This window comes from Acomys minous (genome assembly GCF_964271855.1).
Source record: "Acomys minous genome assembly, chromosome: 16".
Classification (NCBI taxonomy): domain Eukaryota; kingdom Metazoa; phylum Chordata; class Mammalia; order Rodentia; family Muridae; genus Acomys; species Acomys minous.
In genome coordinates this window covers 36,485,455-36,501,324 of record NC_140498.1, presented here as the reverse complement: position 1 = coordinate 36,501,324, position 15,870 = coordinate 36,485,455, and the positions used below count along the sequence as shown (strand labels likewise).

The window sequence follows — 15,870 nt, the reverse complement described above, 5'->3', positions numbered from 1 at the left end:
AGGCCGCCCGGACTCCTCAGAGCCGGGTCCGTGGGTGGCACCGGGCCCCTAGAAAGTCAAAAGCTGCGTGTGAGAGGGTCTAGCGTTTCCTATCTGGCTGCAAAAATTTCCCTCTACTCGGCCACTCACCTACCACCAGGTGAATTTTGACCTAGGGTAGCTTCAGAACTTTCCCTTTCCAGGCGCGCGCGGCTAGGTCCCAGGTCCACTCCCTATCTCTCCGGCAACCGGCTTTGGACGACCGGCTGGCACTGACCTGCACCGCGCATCCTCCGCGGGGCCCCGGGTCGGGGTTCGGGACAGGGCGAAGCCAATGCAGCTCGCAGACCTGGACGCGCCGGCGCGCACCGCAGCTCGCCTGCGATCGCCATAGGGGTGAACGCTAGGGCCGGTCTCCAAGCATTCGAGGAACGAAAACGAAATAAAAGCGGCATTAAGTGAAATAGCTAACTTTTTATTAAATAAAACGACTTAAATAAAAGGAACGGAAAAGGAGAGGCGTGCACCCAGCCTAAACGCAGGATGCCCCCAGCCCTGGGCGCTTCCCCCACCCCCCAGTCGCCGGGACAGCTGCCCTCCTCCAGCGGCCCCGCAGGGGAAGCAGGTGGCCGGGTTCTAAAGAAAAAAAAAAGCCAAAACTTTTATTATTTACACGTTTGGGCAAAAGTACAAAGTATAATACAGGCGCCCAGCCCGGGGGTGCGGGCGCGGGGCGAAGTAACGTAAGGCGCTTCTTTGTCAGGCCCAGGCCTGGGGCAGGACGGGGCGCGGGGCGGGGGGGCTCGGATTGTGCAGCCGCGCGGGCCCGGGCCCAGCCCCCCTCCGCGGCCGGCGCTGTGCGGTGCGCCCCAGGACCCACGCGAGTAGGGCCGCCCCGCCCCTCTCGGTCCAGCTTCCCTCCCCAGCCCGGCTGGGGGACCCGGGCGCCCCGCTTGTTGGGGGCGGCGATCCGTAGCTGCGGTGCACGCTGGCGGCTTCACACCAGCGAGGTGACAGCGGGGACCTTGGAACTGTCCTCCTCCCAGGGCTGCAGATTCTGCAGAGCAAAGAGCGAAGAGTTGTGCAGACAGAGCGGGTCGGGCTGGATGGAGTCGTTGAGGCTCTTCTGGAAGGCGTCGTGTTGCAGCTGCAGCATGAGCCGGCTCGCCTGCTGCCGCTCCGCCTCCCGCTCCTCCGCCGTCTGCCGCCTGCACCCAGGGAGGGAGAGGGACAGCACTGTCACGCACTGGGCATTGCTAGGCCACCAGCGGGTCCCAACCCTCCCGGGAACCCGGCATCCCAGCCCCTCGAGGCGCGCGGAACCGCCTGCGGCCGGCACACACTTTCCCGGAGGCCTGCGGGGCTGAGGGCGGGTGGGACCGTTGGTTTTGTTTGTGCACTCTGGGGGCGCTGGGAAGGCACTCTGCCCGCCATCCACCTGCACACCCGGATTTTGTGGCTTCGCCAACAATAAATCTTGTTTGTGTGTGTGTGTGTGTTTGTGTGTTTTGTGACCCCTGCGGGATAACAACGGCAGGGCAATGTATAGCTGACTCAGCCCTGCGGCCAATGGGGTCACTTGGGCCCACGGGTGGACTGGCTGGCTGTGCACCACCAGCTGGGCGGCCCCTGACGGATAAGTCTGATAAGATTCTCCCAGGCCCTGACTCGAAGCCCTCTCTAGAACATTTAGCTTCGTCGTTTACGGGTTGGATGGAAGCAAGGATTGTATAACAGCAGCAGCGGCAGCAGCAGCAGCAGCAGCAGCAGCAGCAGCAGCAGCAGCAGCAGCAGCAGCAGCAACAACAACAACAACAGCAACAAAATCCAAGAGTTGGAATGAGGGCCCCACAGCTCTGGCTATCAATCCGAAATCCGAGTGGGTGGGCTGGAATGGGAGAGGGTGGAGAGTGTGGGAGGCCCGGGGTGTGTGTGGGGGTGGGGGCAGGTGGGAGGAACTCAACAGAGCAAAGGAGGGGAAACAAAACACTGGCGACATGGTACTGGAAATGGAGACACGAGGCATGGGAGAGACGGAGAGAGGACTACAGGTCGGCGGGAAGGAAGGACAACAAATCTGGAAAACAGGGGGAGATGTGCGGTCCAGGGGTGCGGGTAGGGGCTAGCACAGGAGAGGACACGAAGCTGGGCTGCGGCGCAGGGCGGGGCAGGTGAAGGGCAGGTGCGTGGTGGGCCGGGCCTGGCCTCTCTCACCGCCACTTGGTCCTCCGATTTTGGAACCAGGTCTTGACCTGCGCGTCCGTCATTTTGAGGGATTTAGCGAGCGCCGCCCTCTCGGCCGAGGCCAGGTACTTTTGGCGATGGAAGCGCTTTTCCAGCTCACAGATCTGTACCCGGGAAAAGGACGTGCGCGGCTTCTTACGCTTGGGCGGCGTCCGGTTCTGGTAGGGGTGACCAATGCGCCGGGTCACGGTGAAGGGCGTGAGAGCGGCCGCCGCTGCAGAGACACGAGAGGCCCCCTGAAGCTCAGCCCCACTACCGTTCAGGCCGCACATGGAGCCCCGTGGGATACAGTGCTCCGCTATTTCGTTCGTCCCGCGAGTCCCAAGCGACGTCAAGCCAGGCAGGGACGCCCCCTCCCTCCCCACTTCCCCGGGACAGTGGTTTCTTTTTCCCCGAAACTCTCCGATTTCCCCTCCCCTCCATAGCCAACCTGGGCCCTGGGCGCCAAGGCCTCCGCCATGCCTGGGCCTCAGGAATCATTCCTGGGAACCGAGAGCACAGGGCGCGGCGACCCTGGCCCCCCGGAGGGCCGAGGCCTGGCTCTTAGTGGCCCGCTCTGCTCACCTGTGAAGCGGTCCTTTACAAAGCGGCGGCTACTCTCCATCCAGGGGAAATTGAGGCCGCCCAGGCTGGAGACCGTGGGCACAGAGGGCATGGCGGGCAGCGCGCTAGGCAGAGGCGGCGGCACGGCCCCGGGTAGCGGCCTGTGCGCTGGCACCCGGATCACGCCGGCGGGGGCTAGGCTTAGGTTGACACTGTAAGATCCCGCGTCCTCGAAGGGCGCGCCGAGGCCGGCAAAGGAGGCGGGCAGAGACGGGTACGCGGCGCCCGGACGGCCCCCCGGGGGCCCTCCCAGGTAGCTGGCGCCGTCGGGGCCCCGCGGGGCGGGTGCGCTGTCCTGGTCCGGGCTGTTGAGGATTTGGTCGATGCCGAAGCTGATGGGTTCGTGCGGGTGTGGGGTCTGCGCGCTGGCGGGCGCCTCCATCCTGGGCGGGCGGAAGGGCTGGGCTGGGCTGGGCGGGGAGGCGGCTGGGTCCCCGTTACGGCGCGGCCATGGAGCGCCCGGCGCCTCCAGTCGCACTGAAACTTTGCCAAGAGTGCGCGGGCCCGACAGGCTCTGTGTCATCTTTCTTGAACCGAACCTGGAGTTTCCGCTGCTAATTCCTCTCCCGCCGCAGCCATTGGCTGCGATCAACAAGCCTCTCTTCTCTCATTGGCTCTCGGCTTTCAATAAAGGCCTAATTCATGGAAATAGGAGCTTAGGGACTGTTCCAAGGTGACATCATTTTAACAAACGAACAATAGGTCAAATTTATTAGCCGGGATAATGGGCGGCGGATATTAGCGCCCGAACCGCAGCCTCTCAAACCCGAAATCTAACGAAGCTGCAATTAGCAGACGCTCCCCGCTCCGGGCCCAGGCGCTTCCCGCCGGCGCACCGGGCGGCAGGCGCGCTGCTGGGGAAATGGCCTTTTGCCGCGGGGCTTTTCGTTGTCTTCTAAATTTTTTCATCTGAGCAAACCTCAAACAAAATGTATCTTCAGTTACAATGGAGATGCAACCCCAGAACGGTCCTACGAAATCTACTGAAGCCTATCGGCCGTTCGCCCTCCGCCTGACCATCGAAAGCATCGCATCATGGGGCGCAAGCTCGGCGCTGTCCACGCGTGGAACAAGCGGAGCACTGGAGCGTTCTCCACGCGAACAAGGACACCGACCCGCGTGGGGAGAATCTGCCCCCGCTCTGGCTTCCAACAAGGCGTCGCGGCCACTTTGGAGACGCTCCCTGGCCCTAGCCAGGAGGACTGAGCGTTGGCTCTCAGGTGCCCATGCGAACGGGCCCGGGCTGGACTAGGGACCCGAGGTCAACTGGTGGGGAGCTGGTATCCGGCGCCTTGAAATTCGTTGCGGGATAAATGGGGCTGTGGTCGCACGGCCTTGGGATTCAGCAGGTTTGGGTACTTAAGTTCGCTAGTGGCAAAGGAGGGGGGCGGTTCCCATTTAGAGCAATTTTCCTTTGGAAAATTGAGCAGCGAGCTCCTGCAGGCTCCAGTTCAGTTCAGGCTTTGACCACCCCAGGATCTGCAGTCGCCTCTGGGACTGTCCACACCAGCCCGGCGGCAGCACCGTGGCCAGCACCACATGGGGAGCGGTCACCTTCCTCCCGGCCTGAGTGATGCCCAGAGTCCTTTCCTAGAGGCGGACTGTCAAGTCGTTGGCTGTAAACTCAAAGCGCTGCCCTCCCAGCAGGGCCTCTTCCTCTAGTTCCCTGAGTGTGAATGGCCCAAGCGATCTCTGTGCTGTTGGTCAGAAGTTGTGTGTAAATTTGGGCGGGTCCCTTTATAGAGCAAGCTTGAGCCAGATGACTTCATTATTTTAGGCTTTGGGTTTTCATTTGTAAAATAGGGTAAAGCGTGCAGAGTATTCGTGTGCACCGTGAGAGATATTGAGAGTTGTTATGAGCATAGGTACTTAGTAGGTACTGCACATCACTCAGCCCGCTTCCTACCCGAATGCCCAGTGTGATGGATGGTGCATCATGGTATGGTACATGTTTATTTCGTTGGTAGTTTTTCTTTTTCAGAGGTAGCTCAGGCAGGCGTATTTCTTCACTAATGGGGTCAGAGCATAGGAAGGAGGCAGTGGGGGGGGGGCGGTTTTAATTCCTTAGTTTCATCGCTCTGAACAATCCAGATGACTCAGGGTTTGTAGCTCCTCCAGGCCCCACAGTTAGGTCACCTGCCAGCTGTGTGACACTAGGCAGCTTGCTGGCTCTGATGTGCCGGATTGGGACAGGGAGGCCTGGAAACAGGGAGGGTTGAAAAGTGCCGGATGCCCTGGCCCTGGACAAGGAGCTTTAGATAGGACAGCTACTATTGTGCTGGCTCTGGGGGCCTCTCTCTCTCCTAATGCAGGCATTGCTGCTGGAGATCTGAGGGCCCATGGGCTCCCACTGACTTTCTCCACCCTCATTTGCTTTATTTGTAAAACAGAACAGAGAAGGTACTAGCTACCCCCATGGTGGCCATGGGAACAAAATGAGATACCAACAGTGCAAGTGCCTGTGAAGAAATCCCACTCCTGACAGGCCACACTCTGGATTATATAATACCTTTAGGACAGAGTACCTTTAAGGACAGAGATGACTCTCCTGCCCTTGAGAACTCTGTGTGGCAGCGGTGGGCACTAGTTACCCACTCACCCAGGGAGGCCAGGGCCTTAACTGGGGGAAGTGATGGACAGAGAATTCACTTGAGTTCAGACTTGAGGGCAATCTGCTTTCCGGCCTGACAGAACCTCGGGTTCCAGGCAGGCCTGGCCACTTTCAGGAGCTGGTAAAATGCCCATCAGGCTGTAGCACAAAAGGTCCATGGTGCAAGATGACCAGGATGTGGGTGGCATGGGCAGCACTGCTTCCAGGACCTATGTAGGGACATCTCAGTTTGCTCAGACTGGGAGCATTGAGCCTCTTTGTGCTTCAGGTGTGTGTGTGTGTGTGTGTGTGTGTGTGTGTAGAGCAGGGAAACAGTACCAAGCTCAAGGGCTGGAGCTGGTCCAGTGGAAAGAATTAGTCTAGGCCCGGCAGGGGTGAGGGCTCTGCTTTCAACACTCATGAACTCCAGGTCCTCAGTCACCCTGAGTGCTGGGCTGCCGATCACAGCCCCCTTCCATTCTTCCCTGGACAAAGGAGGGTATTCAGTCAGCCCTGGAAGGAGAGTAAATCAGGAGGTGGGGGTGGGGGGAGAGGTCCTGGTCTAGGTCAGTGGTTCTGAAGGTGTGATCTTGGACCAGCAGTGTCCTCAGCACTTGGCAACTTGTCTTTCTAATGCTTTTTTTTTTTTTTTTTGGCATCGTTGGGTCCTGGGGAGTCCCCCTATGTCAGGAACTTTGGGTGGGGTTGAGAAGTCAGCTGACAAGCCACCTAATGAGTCTGGTGCCTCTCAGATTTGGAAAGCGGTGTCCAGACCTCCCATCTTTTGGCTTTCAGATGTACTAGGAAATAAACACATGTGAATTGAGTGTTGGTACTGACATCTGCTTCTCACCCTTTCTTACATATTTGTGCTTCTTATGGACAACAAAGTCTGGTTTATTGGTCTTGAAAAAGGCCCTTAATGGGATATAGCTCAGTAGTAGAGCCCCTGCTTAACACGGGGGAGAGCCTGGGGCTCAATCTCTAGGATTGGGGTAGTGGAGGCTTCATTTCACTATCCTCTTTTATTTTGAGCCCAGGCTCGTCCTCAGTCACACATTCACCCCAAGTTCCTCAAGAGTTAGGATCACAGGAATGGGCCACGATGCTGGGCTCATTATCCTGTTTGTTTTTGTTTGCTGTTTGTTTTTGAGACAGGGTCTCATGGAGCCCCTGCTGGCCTCAAACTGGCAATGTAGCTGAGAAAGACCTTGAACTTCTGATCTCTGTCTCTACCTCTTGAACAGTGAGGTTACAGATGTGCACCGCTGTGCCCAGCTCAGGTGGGGCTGGTATTTGAACACCAGGGTTTTATGAGTGCTAGGAAAACATTCTATCAATTGAGCTACATACCCACCTCTTGTTATCTGTTTTGCTGTTGTTTTGAGTCATGTTTTCCATTAAATGCTTTGTTTCGCTTTTACTTTTTATAAATTCATTTTTTTCTTTGTTGCGGCGGAAGTTTATTTTGTCAAAATTTCTTTTTTCCCCTCCTTCTTTAAATAACTGCACTCAAGGCAATAAGGTCTCCTTCAAACATGGTTTGACTGAATGATGTTTTGCTATATATTTGGTGTCCCTGAAACTGTGAGTTGCTGCACTTTTGTACCTGCTATTAACTCAACACCAAGGTGGGGGAGAGGACATATGCACTGAGGAGAGCGGTTAGAAGAATGCAGATTCTAAGCTAGGGAACTGGGGCCAGGACTCTCGGGGACCTAGAGACTTGCAGGCTGAAGAAATCTCCTGGTCTTCCAGGAGTGAAGATGGGAGAAAGTGGTCTTGCTGGGAGTCTTCTAGGAGAGGTGGGGTTTCTGGGATGAGTGGCAGGCACTGGGATTTCCAAGTGGTTCGTAAGTCTGGATGCAGGCAGCTCAGATTCTTCTGCCACTGACTTCTTGTGTGATTTGGAATTCAATTTACTTGTCTTTAAAATAGTGTAGGGATTGAATCAAGGCTCGTAAGTGTATTTGGGCTAGCTATCCTATTTGAAGGAATTGGGGGGAAAGATCATAGTCCACGTTCATAAAAGGAATAAGCACATGCTTCGGCACATACATCATGTTACAGGTTGCTGACCTGCCTACCACATTCTGCACATCCTATGAGGAGACCTAGGGCCCTCATAGTTTTCAAGATGGAAAATTACACCTGCCCCCTACTTATTCAAAAACTATTTACCGAGCACATACTTACAGTTCCTATATATGCAGATTTACTTTCTCTGATAGTGGAGCATTGGAATTTGGTTACTGATCACGGCTTTCCATGGTGGGAAGGGACTGGGAAGAAAGTTCCTGTGGGATCTGAAAGGGCTCAAGGCTGCCAGCTGGAAGAAGTAAAAAGACCCTGGCGGGGTGTGTATGTGACATCTCACCACAGGGCTTGAAGCTTCAAGGACAGTTGGCTTAGGGAAGTGAGGTACTCCAACACGTGCTGCTGCTGAGGATAGAGCTGGGCTGTCTTTTGACTATGTGGACTGCAAGGTCCACTTTTCCTTTAGCTCACCCACTATTTTTACTTCTGGAAAGGTCTGGGTGAAGGGGTCAGGTGTGGAGGTGAGGGCTCTCCTGGTGGGCTGCAGCCTGTCTCTCCTGGCCTGGGAGCTCTCTTAGGGTACCCAAGTCTACATCTGGGCTCAGTGCACTAAGTTTGTGGTATGGCGCTATGGCATCTACTCAGGGCAGAAGAGGAAGTAAGAGAGAAAAAAAAGGGATGAGAATTTGGGTTCAGAAATTTGTGGACGCCATTCAGGATTCTCTTCTGGCTCATCTCCTGGCCAGAACCTATGCATCCTTTAAGTTCCAGGCCACCTCTCGCCTCTCTCCCCACCCTCCAAAGCACCCCTGACCCCAGACCCTTTGTATCCCAGTTTCCGGTCCTCGATGTACTGTGTTACATTTGACTTGCTGACACAGCCCACCAGCTCTGAGGGCAGAGACTTGGTCTCATTCATTGCATTGGCTCACTAGTGGATAAGTAAAGGAAGTCAGTGGCTCTCAACCTTCCTAATGCTGTGACCCTTTAATAGGGTCCCTCATGTTGTGCGGATCCTTTGACCACACAATCATTTTTGTTGCTAGTTCATAACTGTAATTTTGCTACTGTTAGGAATTGTGATGCAAGTATTTTTGGAGATAGAAGTTTGTCACAGGGGTTGTGACCCATAGGCTGAGGACTACTGGATTAGAGGAAAGTCTTCTAGGGTCCTTGGGCTTGGTCACTTTCAGACTGTAGCCTTGAGCGGGCCAATCCTGGGAGCTGGCAGTAGCATGAAGCCACAGCGCAGGAGGGAAGGGGACTAGGATATTCCTTTTCCTAGGGGGTGGGGCTGGAGGCTGCTAAACGGTACTGGAGATGTAACTAGGTGCAGATGGCAGGCTGTGTGGGGTGGAGGGGTGGGGCAGTCCCTGTGGGCAAGCATATGCTGCAGTCCTGTCGGGGACCTTCAAGCCTCACCTAACACCCGTTTGTTCCTTACTCGTCAGCCGTTTCCCCCACTTTGTGGTCTATAACTTTCCTCCCTTCCTGACAAAATTTCTCTACTGAATTTGACTTTGTTTCAAGCCCTTTGTTGGGCAAATTACATTAAGATGGATGTTGCAGGTACCCTTTATGGCTTATTTATCACGATACTGTTTGTATCTCACACTTATAAATAACTTATGTTATAGCTTTTGTTTGTGGAGATGTAACTTACATATTTTATTACGCTTTCTGTAAACCTCAAAAAGAATCTTGTCAAGGGAAGCGCTCTTATCAGCAATCCAAACTGTGGGACGTAAAGCCCGGCACTAACATTATTTTTTAATATGCCAAGGAGGCAGGTTACTCTGCTGTAGTTGGAGAGACTCACTTCCTCGTAAACTTGCACCTCAATAAAACATTAAAAAGTCTCAGGAACGATTTTATGAAGAACTGCAGGAGGATGAATCAATGGCAGAGCTCACAGACAGCTCAGTGTCTGAGTAGATTGGCTTTCCTCCCAAAGTATCTAGTCCCATGGGTTGAGGGGCCTGAAGGGCCCTCTATCTCTTTAGTACCAACCACAGAGGACCAGGTTTAGGATTAAGCAGGAAAAAACAATTGGACTGTAGTTAGGACGATCTGACTTTGATTTCTGGCTCGGGCTGCCAGCTGGAGGGGGAAAATGGCCCCAGGCAATGGGTCCTGCTTGAAGCTTCAAGGGCAATTGCCTCAGGGAGAGGTCCTTGACCAACAGCAAGCTGCTGGGGAGGGCTAGAGCTAGCATGTGCCTTGACACTGTAGACTATGAAGCCTCCTCCCTGCTCCCCTATGGGTCTAGCTATGTAGCCTTTTCTCATCTCTCAGTCTATTAGTCTGTTTTCTCATCTCTAAAGCAAGGAAAACAATATTTGACATTCTCTTGGGGTGCAAGGTCTAGTGGGTAAATTCAGTCTATTCCAGTGGTTCTGGTTCTCCTGCTATGGCTTCCTTCCTCCTCATGGAGCTCAGGGCCCTACGCAGGCTCTATCAGAGCCACACCCCAAGTCCTGCTCCTCTCTCCAGGGGCTCAATTCCTGGTCAAGGCTCTCAAATACTCCTTCCTCCAAAATGCCAGACTGGCCACATCTGGATAGGGCGGTACGGCAGGTCACATACTCTTCAATCTCCCTCAGCAGCCTGCCCTATTCTGATGCTCAGCTCCAGAGAGATAATCCAGCCACTCATCTCGCTTATGAGCTATAAGCCAGCCCAGCCTTGCATTTTGGAAGGGGCCCCCATTACTACAATCCCAGGATTGCCAGGCCAGCGGAAGGGATCCAAGGGATCCGAGAGGGTTTTCTGGGCTACTCAGGCCATTACACACAGTGAAAGGACCAGATGTTCCTTGGTGTCCTGCCTGGAGGTTGATGGGACAGCCCTGAAAAGTGAGGAATGTCTCAGAGTACCAGCAGGTCACTTCTTGAGCATTGGCTATGCAGCTGGCTTGACGTGGAAGCTCTACTGTGTCTATACACTCGAATCTCTCAGAAGGTGAGGTGTGCAAACACATCCCATACACCTCTTCTCATGCCTTTAATAAGTGGTGAGTCGAATGGAGTCACTCACCAGCAGCCCTGTTTTTCCCTATTGCTGAATCAAGGCAGGCAGATACACCTGCTACCTGAGCCGTTTGTTTCCATGTGCCCTCTGCAGGCTTGCTGGGTGGGACAGAACGCATCCAGAGCCCACTCCTTCATTAAGTCTGCAGGCTTTTGTCCCCACGGGCCTCCAAAGCTTTGGTGGGTTTATGCTTGTGATGCCATGGAGGTTCATCCACAAACACTTGGCTTTCTCACTTCCTTTTCCTCTCGGAGGAGAAGCATCACAAGGAAAATCAAGATTAGGAAACTTGGTAGTTTAAGGGAGACGCCTGTGTGGCAAATGCGAGGTAGGTTTCGGCAGACAGCTTTTAGCATTCTGGTGTCTCCAGCATTAAGTCAGTCACCTCGAGCTCCTGGTGTGTGGGACGGGGCTAGAGTTTTCATAGCAGCTGATGGAAGCCCTTTAGCGCTGGGTGGCTGACGACTGTTGACAGACCTCTGCGGTCTCTGGCCCTTTCCCACAAGCTAAGACCAGTGTCGTAACACCTGTGCAGAGCTGACTCCCACCAGGCATGGATGTGAACTTGTGTGCAGGCCTTCCTCACTAGGGCTGTGATCATAATTCTGGCCAACTATCCTGAGTGTGTGTAGCCTGTGAGAGACTGCACCAGGGACCCAGCCGGATTTCCCCCTTCCATGCATTGGGAGCTATGAGTGATAATTTAAGCCATTTCACTTTTTTCCCCCTTTTTAAGTGTTGGAGCTAGAACCTGAGGCATCACACACACTAGATACACACTGACTTGTATCTCCAGGCCTGACCTGAAGGCACTAACGTGTGTGTGTGTGTAGCCTTGGCTGTCCTGGACTCACTTTGTAGACCAGTCTGGCCTTGAACTCACAGAGATCCGCCTGCGTCTGCCTCCCTGAGTGCTGGGATCACAGGCATGCACCACCATGCCTGGCTGAGTAATTTACCATTAATAGCCCAAGTTCTGAGAAACAGGTGGAAATGAACTAACCATGAGTAACATTTCCACTTACCACTAGGAGCAGCCAAGAGTTCCCTTGAGACAGATGTGGTGGAAAAAAATCTACCTCTATGAGTTGTCAGCTAGAAGCCATCTTTGGGCCTTACTTCCTGATGTGCACAGCGGGAGGGAGGTAGTGTGGGTAAAGGTAGGGGCTCCATGTTGCCGACTGTCTTCTCTCAAGTGTCAAGCATTCAAGCCCACTGAGGCATGAGAAGACAGGCTGACCTTGCTTTTCAAATTGCAGGTCTCCAAGGCCAGTCTGAAGGGACCCTCCACCTGCTGCTAAGCCCCCAGGTGATTGCTGGCTGTGGCAAAGAGAAGGGAGAACACACCATTCATTTTTTGTGAACATTTTTAATGCAAACAATATAGTGTTGTAAGACTCCGGGCGTCTGTAAACAAACAGTGCTAGAATGCGATAAGCATTTACAGCTTTTGTGGAATGGATGCAGTTATAACCACTCTGCCCCAAACTGCAGAAGCCAGGCATTGTGGCCCACTCCTGTCAACCTCCACTGAGTATCACAGTGAGTTCCAGGCCAGCCTGGGCCACAGAGGGAGCCTCAAAACCCCCAAAACTAAACAAAATAAAAACTAAACAAAAACCAAAGAAAAATTCTTATCAAGCTCCTTCGAAAGCTGATGTTTCAAGTACAGGATTTGTCTTCTCTAGGGGAGCTGTCTTTCTGAATGGAGTGGGCGGAGCAAGGTTCAGGCCTATCTGCCCGTTAACGACCACATGCAGTCTCATCCAGACCACTGCTTCCCGACTCCCTTTGCACATGGAAGACAAACACTTGGATATGAACTTAGGTGACCCGCTTTCATATGACAAGCCTGCTGCAAAACTCAACTATCAAAAAAGCTTTGAAGAAACACTAGTCTGAGAAACAAGATTACCAGAGCCTGTGGACTTCTTGCCTGCAACAGTGAGGCCAGCCTTTCATGCCTTATCAGAAATAATGGGCACAGTGTTATTGTAAGCCTGAGCCATGATGACAGACAGTGAGATAGACAGCCCGTTTGACAGTGGCAATTTCAAATTAATAGTTACTTATGATGGGACACAAACTGTACAGGCTTTCACTTCCTGTGTTTGGATGAAGCCACAGTCCAACAGTGGCTAAGAGTGTGGAGGGTGGAAGGCAGCAGCTGGACTGTTCTCGGTGGTCCAACAAGGCAGAGATGCTTCAAGAACTCCTCTTCAAGACTCAAGGGATGAGGAGCTGGTGCACCCACAACTTCTAACCAGGGCATCTCTCTGCAGGCAGCAATTGCACAGCTTAATTCTTCTAGACTGAGCCACTTCAGATTTATGCCAGCGGAAAGCAAACATTGTTTGTAAGTCATTTAATTGTGTTACTGTCTCTCAACTTTATCAGATGTTGCTGGGGCAGAGAGGCCTGTGTGCAGGTCTAGGGGAGGCTTTATGGTGCTCTCTGGCTCTGTCTAAATGCCACAGCCCAGAGTCTCTAATAGAGTATTTTCCAGATGTAAAAACTACAAATTCACCAGGTTCAAATGGCATTTGTCTCAAGCCAGGACCTACATCCAGGGCTGCATCTTCACCAGAGCGACACCTTGCCTGCAGGTGCTAACTGGTTCCTTATGTTCTTTGGTTAAATAGAGTTTCTAGACCTTTCAGCATTGTGGGAACCCAGACAGACAGAAAACACGGTCTACTCTGAATACTGAGTTTACATTGTATGTGCACTATTATAAATTTTTATAATTGGGTTAGACTCATAAAAAAAATGTAGGGCTTTTGTTGCTTGTTCTGAAAAATACATTCTTCTGGGCTGGCCAGCATCTCAGTCTGGGCCCAGACCTTCCAGTCTCTTGACAAAGGCTGCACAGCCTGCGCTCAGGAGCTGGGTCAGCTCATCATGTCCAGGCTGTAGAGGCCAGTGTGGCCATCGTTACGCAGAGCCTCTGCCACATCTCTTCTGAAGACGGAGAGGTTCTGTGTGAACCTGTGGAAAGAGAAGTGAACGTGTAGGCCATATGAGCCTCTGGAGGCAGGGTACCGTGGAGCGCAACGCCCGGAGAGGACCCACCTGCAGGAAGGCGCCTCAGGCTGGGAGGTCACCTGCCACCTGCAGGAAGGCACCTCAGGCTGGGAGGTCACCTGCCACCACTCTTCCGCTACCACACCACCCTTCCCTGAAAACAGGAGCCAACACCCAGCCCACCCTCAGCAGGCCAGGGATGGAAAGCACCGAAAGTTCTCCTATCCAAAACGTTGAAAACATCTGCACCTATGTCTCAAATAGCGGACTGAGTTGATATATAAATACTTTAGTTATTAGAGGTCTTCCCAAAGGTAGATATTAGTATTCTCAACTAGAATGGAATTTAGTGAATAAAAAGTTGGGGGTGGGGGTAGCTCATAGCTGTAATGCCAGCACTGAGAAAGCACAGTAGAGGGACCATGAGTTTGAGGTCGGCTGGCACTAAGTGGTAAAACCCTATCTTAGAAAAGAGGTGCAAATGTGGTGTGTGTGTGTGTGTGTGTGTGTGTGTGTGCGCGCACACACACACACACACACACACACACACACACACACACACACTTAGTGTGTACTTACGTATGACGTGCTTAGTCTGATTCCCAGCAGTACTTAAGCTGGGTATGGTGGCCTATGCCTGTAATCCCAGCACTGAGGAACTAGAGGTTAAGAAATTTAAAATTAGCCGGGCGGTGGTGGCGCACGCCTTTAATCCCAGCACTAGGGAGGCAGAGGCAGGTGAATTGCTGTGAGTTCAAGGCCAGCCTGGTCTACAAAGTGAGTCTAGGACAGCCAAGACTACACAGAGAGACCTTGTCTCGAAAAACAACAACAATAACAACAACAACAAAGAAAAACAAACAAAAAAATTTAAAGTTATACTTGGAGGTTGGTGGGAAGGCTCAGCTGGTAACAGTGTTTGATGAATGGTCAGTGGGGAAGTTTTCCCTTGAACACATTTTCTTCTTTATCACTCACTGACCACTGTCTGTCTTATCCACTAGGATGCATGCTCCATAAGAGCAAGAGAACTTGGAACAATTTGTTTACCACAGGTTCCCAATGCTGCAGTGAATGAATGAATGAATGAATGAATGAATGCATCTGGGCCTACTGATGAGTTTGGTTAGATCTTACTGGTCAGTGACACCAGGCACTCTTAGGACAGGCAGAGGAAGAAGCCAATGCTTAATTGGCCCACGAACGGAGTTTTACTATGTTCTGTTGTTTAAACACCACAATCAGTGTCCCGTGCCCCACCCCCCACCCCCCACCGCTGCATCCACGTGACTGGCAGTCTGCTATGCTGTCACACAGCTTACAGAGGCAGGAGGAACACCTGATGGGGTCCATCTGCCCCTAAGGCCTGTGCTTGCTCATCTCCATTGACAATGTGAGCTTCCCTTCATTTGCTCTTTCCAATTAGTTATTTTTCACCTCTTTCCTGCTGGATTATAAACTGCTTAAGGGCAAAGGCTGGGTTTTATTAAGCTCTGCACCCTGAGCAAACACCCAGTAAAATGTGGTGCTGGAACTGACCTGGCCTAAGATCACAAGCTGTAGTGGAAAATCTGTGCTAACCACAGCCTAATTACTTTCAACAAGCCTAGCATGCCCCCCTCCCCAACCCAGACACCCCACTGGCCAATGCTCACCTGTCTCTGTTCTTGACAGACAGGCTCTGTTCCACGCCCTCCATCAAGTTCCTGAAGCACTGGGCAAGGGCTTCCTGCTTCGAGAGGGGCTGGCTGTTTATCAGACTCGCCCTCAGTTCACCGAAATACTGTTGGGAGACAGAGCAGCTTCAGACTCAGGCTCCAACTCCAAACCGGGAGGAAGGAGGCAGTGGGGAGTCAGGCCAGCTGGGGTCTGCCCGGGCTCACTGATGCTCCGCTTCTACATCCAGGTCCACACTGAACTTTCTGTCCTTAGAGAAACCTAAGCCACACGCAGGTGTACCACCTACCTAGGTGGATGGATGTGTCAAATCGGCCCCCGCCACTTGCTCATAAGAATGCCTTTGTATGACTGCGGACCTGTCACTGCTTAGCCTAATGGGGTCTGTGCCTCCACTGTGGGGGGCTGAACCCATGGTCTTCTGGGTCTCAACTCTACTTGTCACAGGAAGGCAGAAGAAGAACTTAAAATGCTCAGGGAGCACTTTGGTGACGGAAGGCAAGGCCAAGGGTCTCCCCTCCGGCCTCATCCTCTTTCCTGGCTTCAGTGAATCACTTCTCAAGGAGGTCTGGGCTGGGTTCCAAGCCTGTCCTCCTGGGCTGCACGGGTCTGCTCTGCTGAGGCAGGGCACTAGGGGGGCCTGCTTAGTTCTGGGAGCACTTGCTGGCACTAGGAGTGGTATCTGT

The 15,870-nt window shown here is 53.0% G+C and overlaps 2 protein-coding genes across 4 annotated transcripts in view; both read right to left on the bottom strand.

Moving 5' to 3' along the window:
* Window positions 1-438: 438 nt before the first annotated feature.
* Window positions 439-3,330, bottom strand: TLX3 (T cell leukemia homeobox 3). Its single transcript, XM_084764715.1, has 3 exons — window positions 2,788-3,330; window positions 2,194-2,437; window positions 439-1,187 (listed from the first exon to the last, which is right to left on the bottom strand). The coding sequence occupies exons 1-3, from the start codon at window positions 3,206-3,208 to the stop codon at window positions 977-979; spliced, it is 876 nt and encodes a 291-aa protein (XP_084620841.1). The 5' UTR covers window positions 3,209-3,330; the 3' UTR covers window positions 439-976.
* An 8,502-nt stretch (window positions 3,331-11,832) lies between these two features.
* Window positions 11,833-15,870, bottom strand: part of RANBP17 (RAN binding protein 17) — a 300,545-nt gene continuing 296,507 nt past the window's right edge. For all 3 annotated transcript variants that reach the window (XM_084764395.1, XM_084764396.1, XM_084764397.1), the window contains 2 exons: window positions 15,163-15,290; window positions 11,833-13,471 (listed from right to left, as the gene is read on the bottom strand). In XM_084764395.1, the coding sequence (XP_084620521.1) occupies window positions 13,375-13,471; window positions 15,163-15,290 (225 nt within the window). In that variant the 3' untranslated portion in view covers window positions 11,833-13,374. The remainder of the gene's footprint in view (window positions 13,472-15,162; window positions 15,291-15,870) is intronic.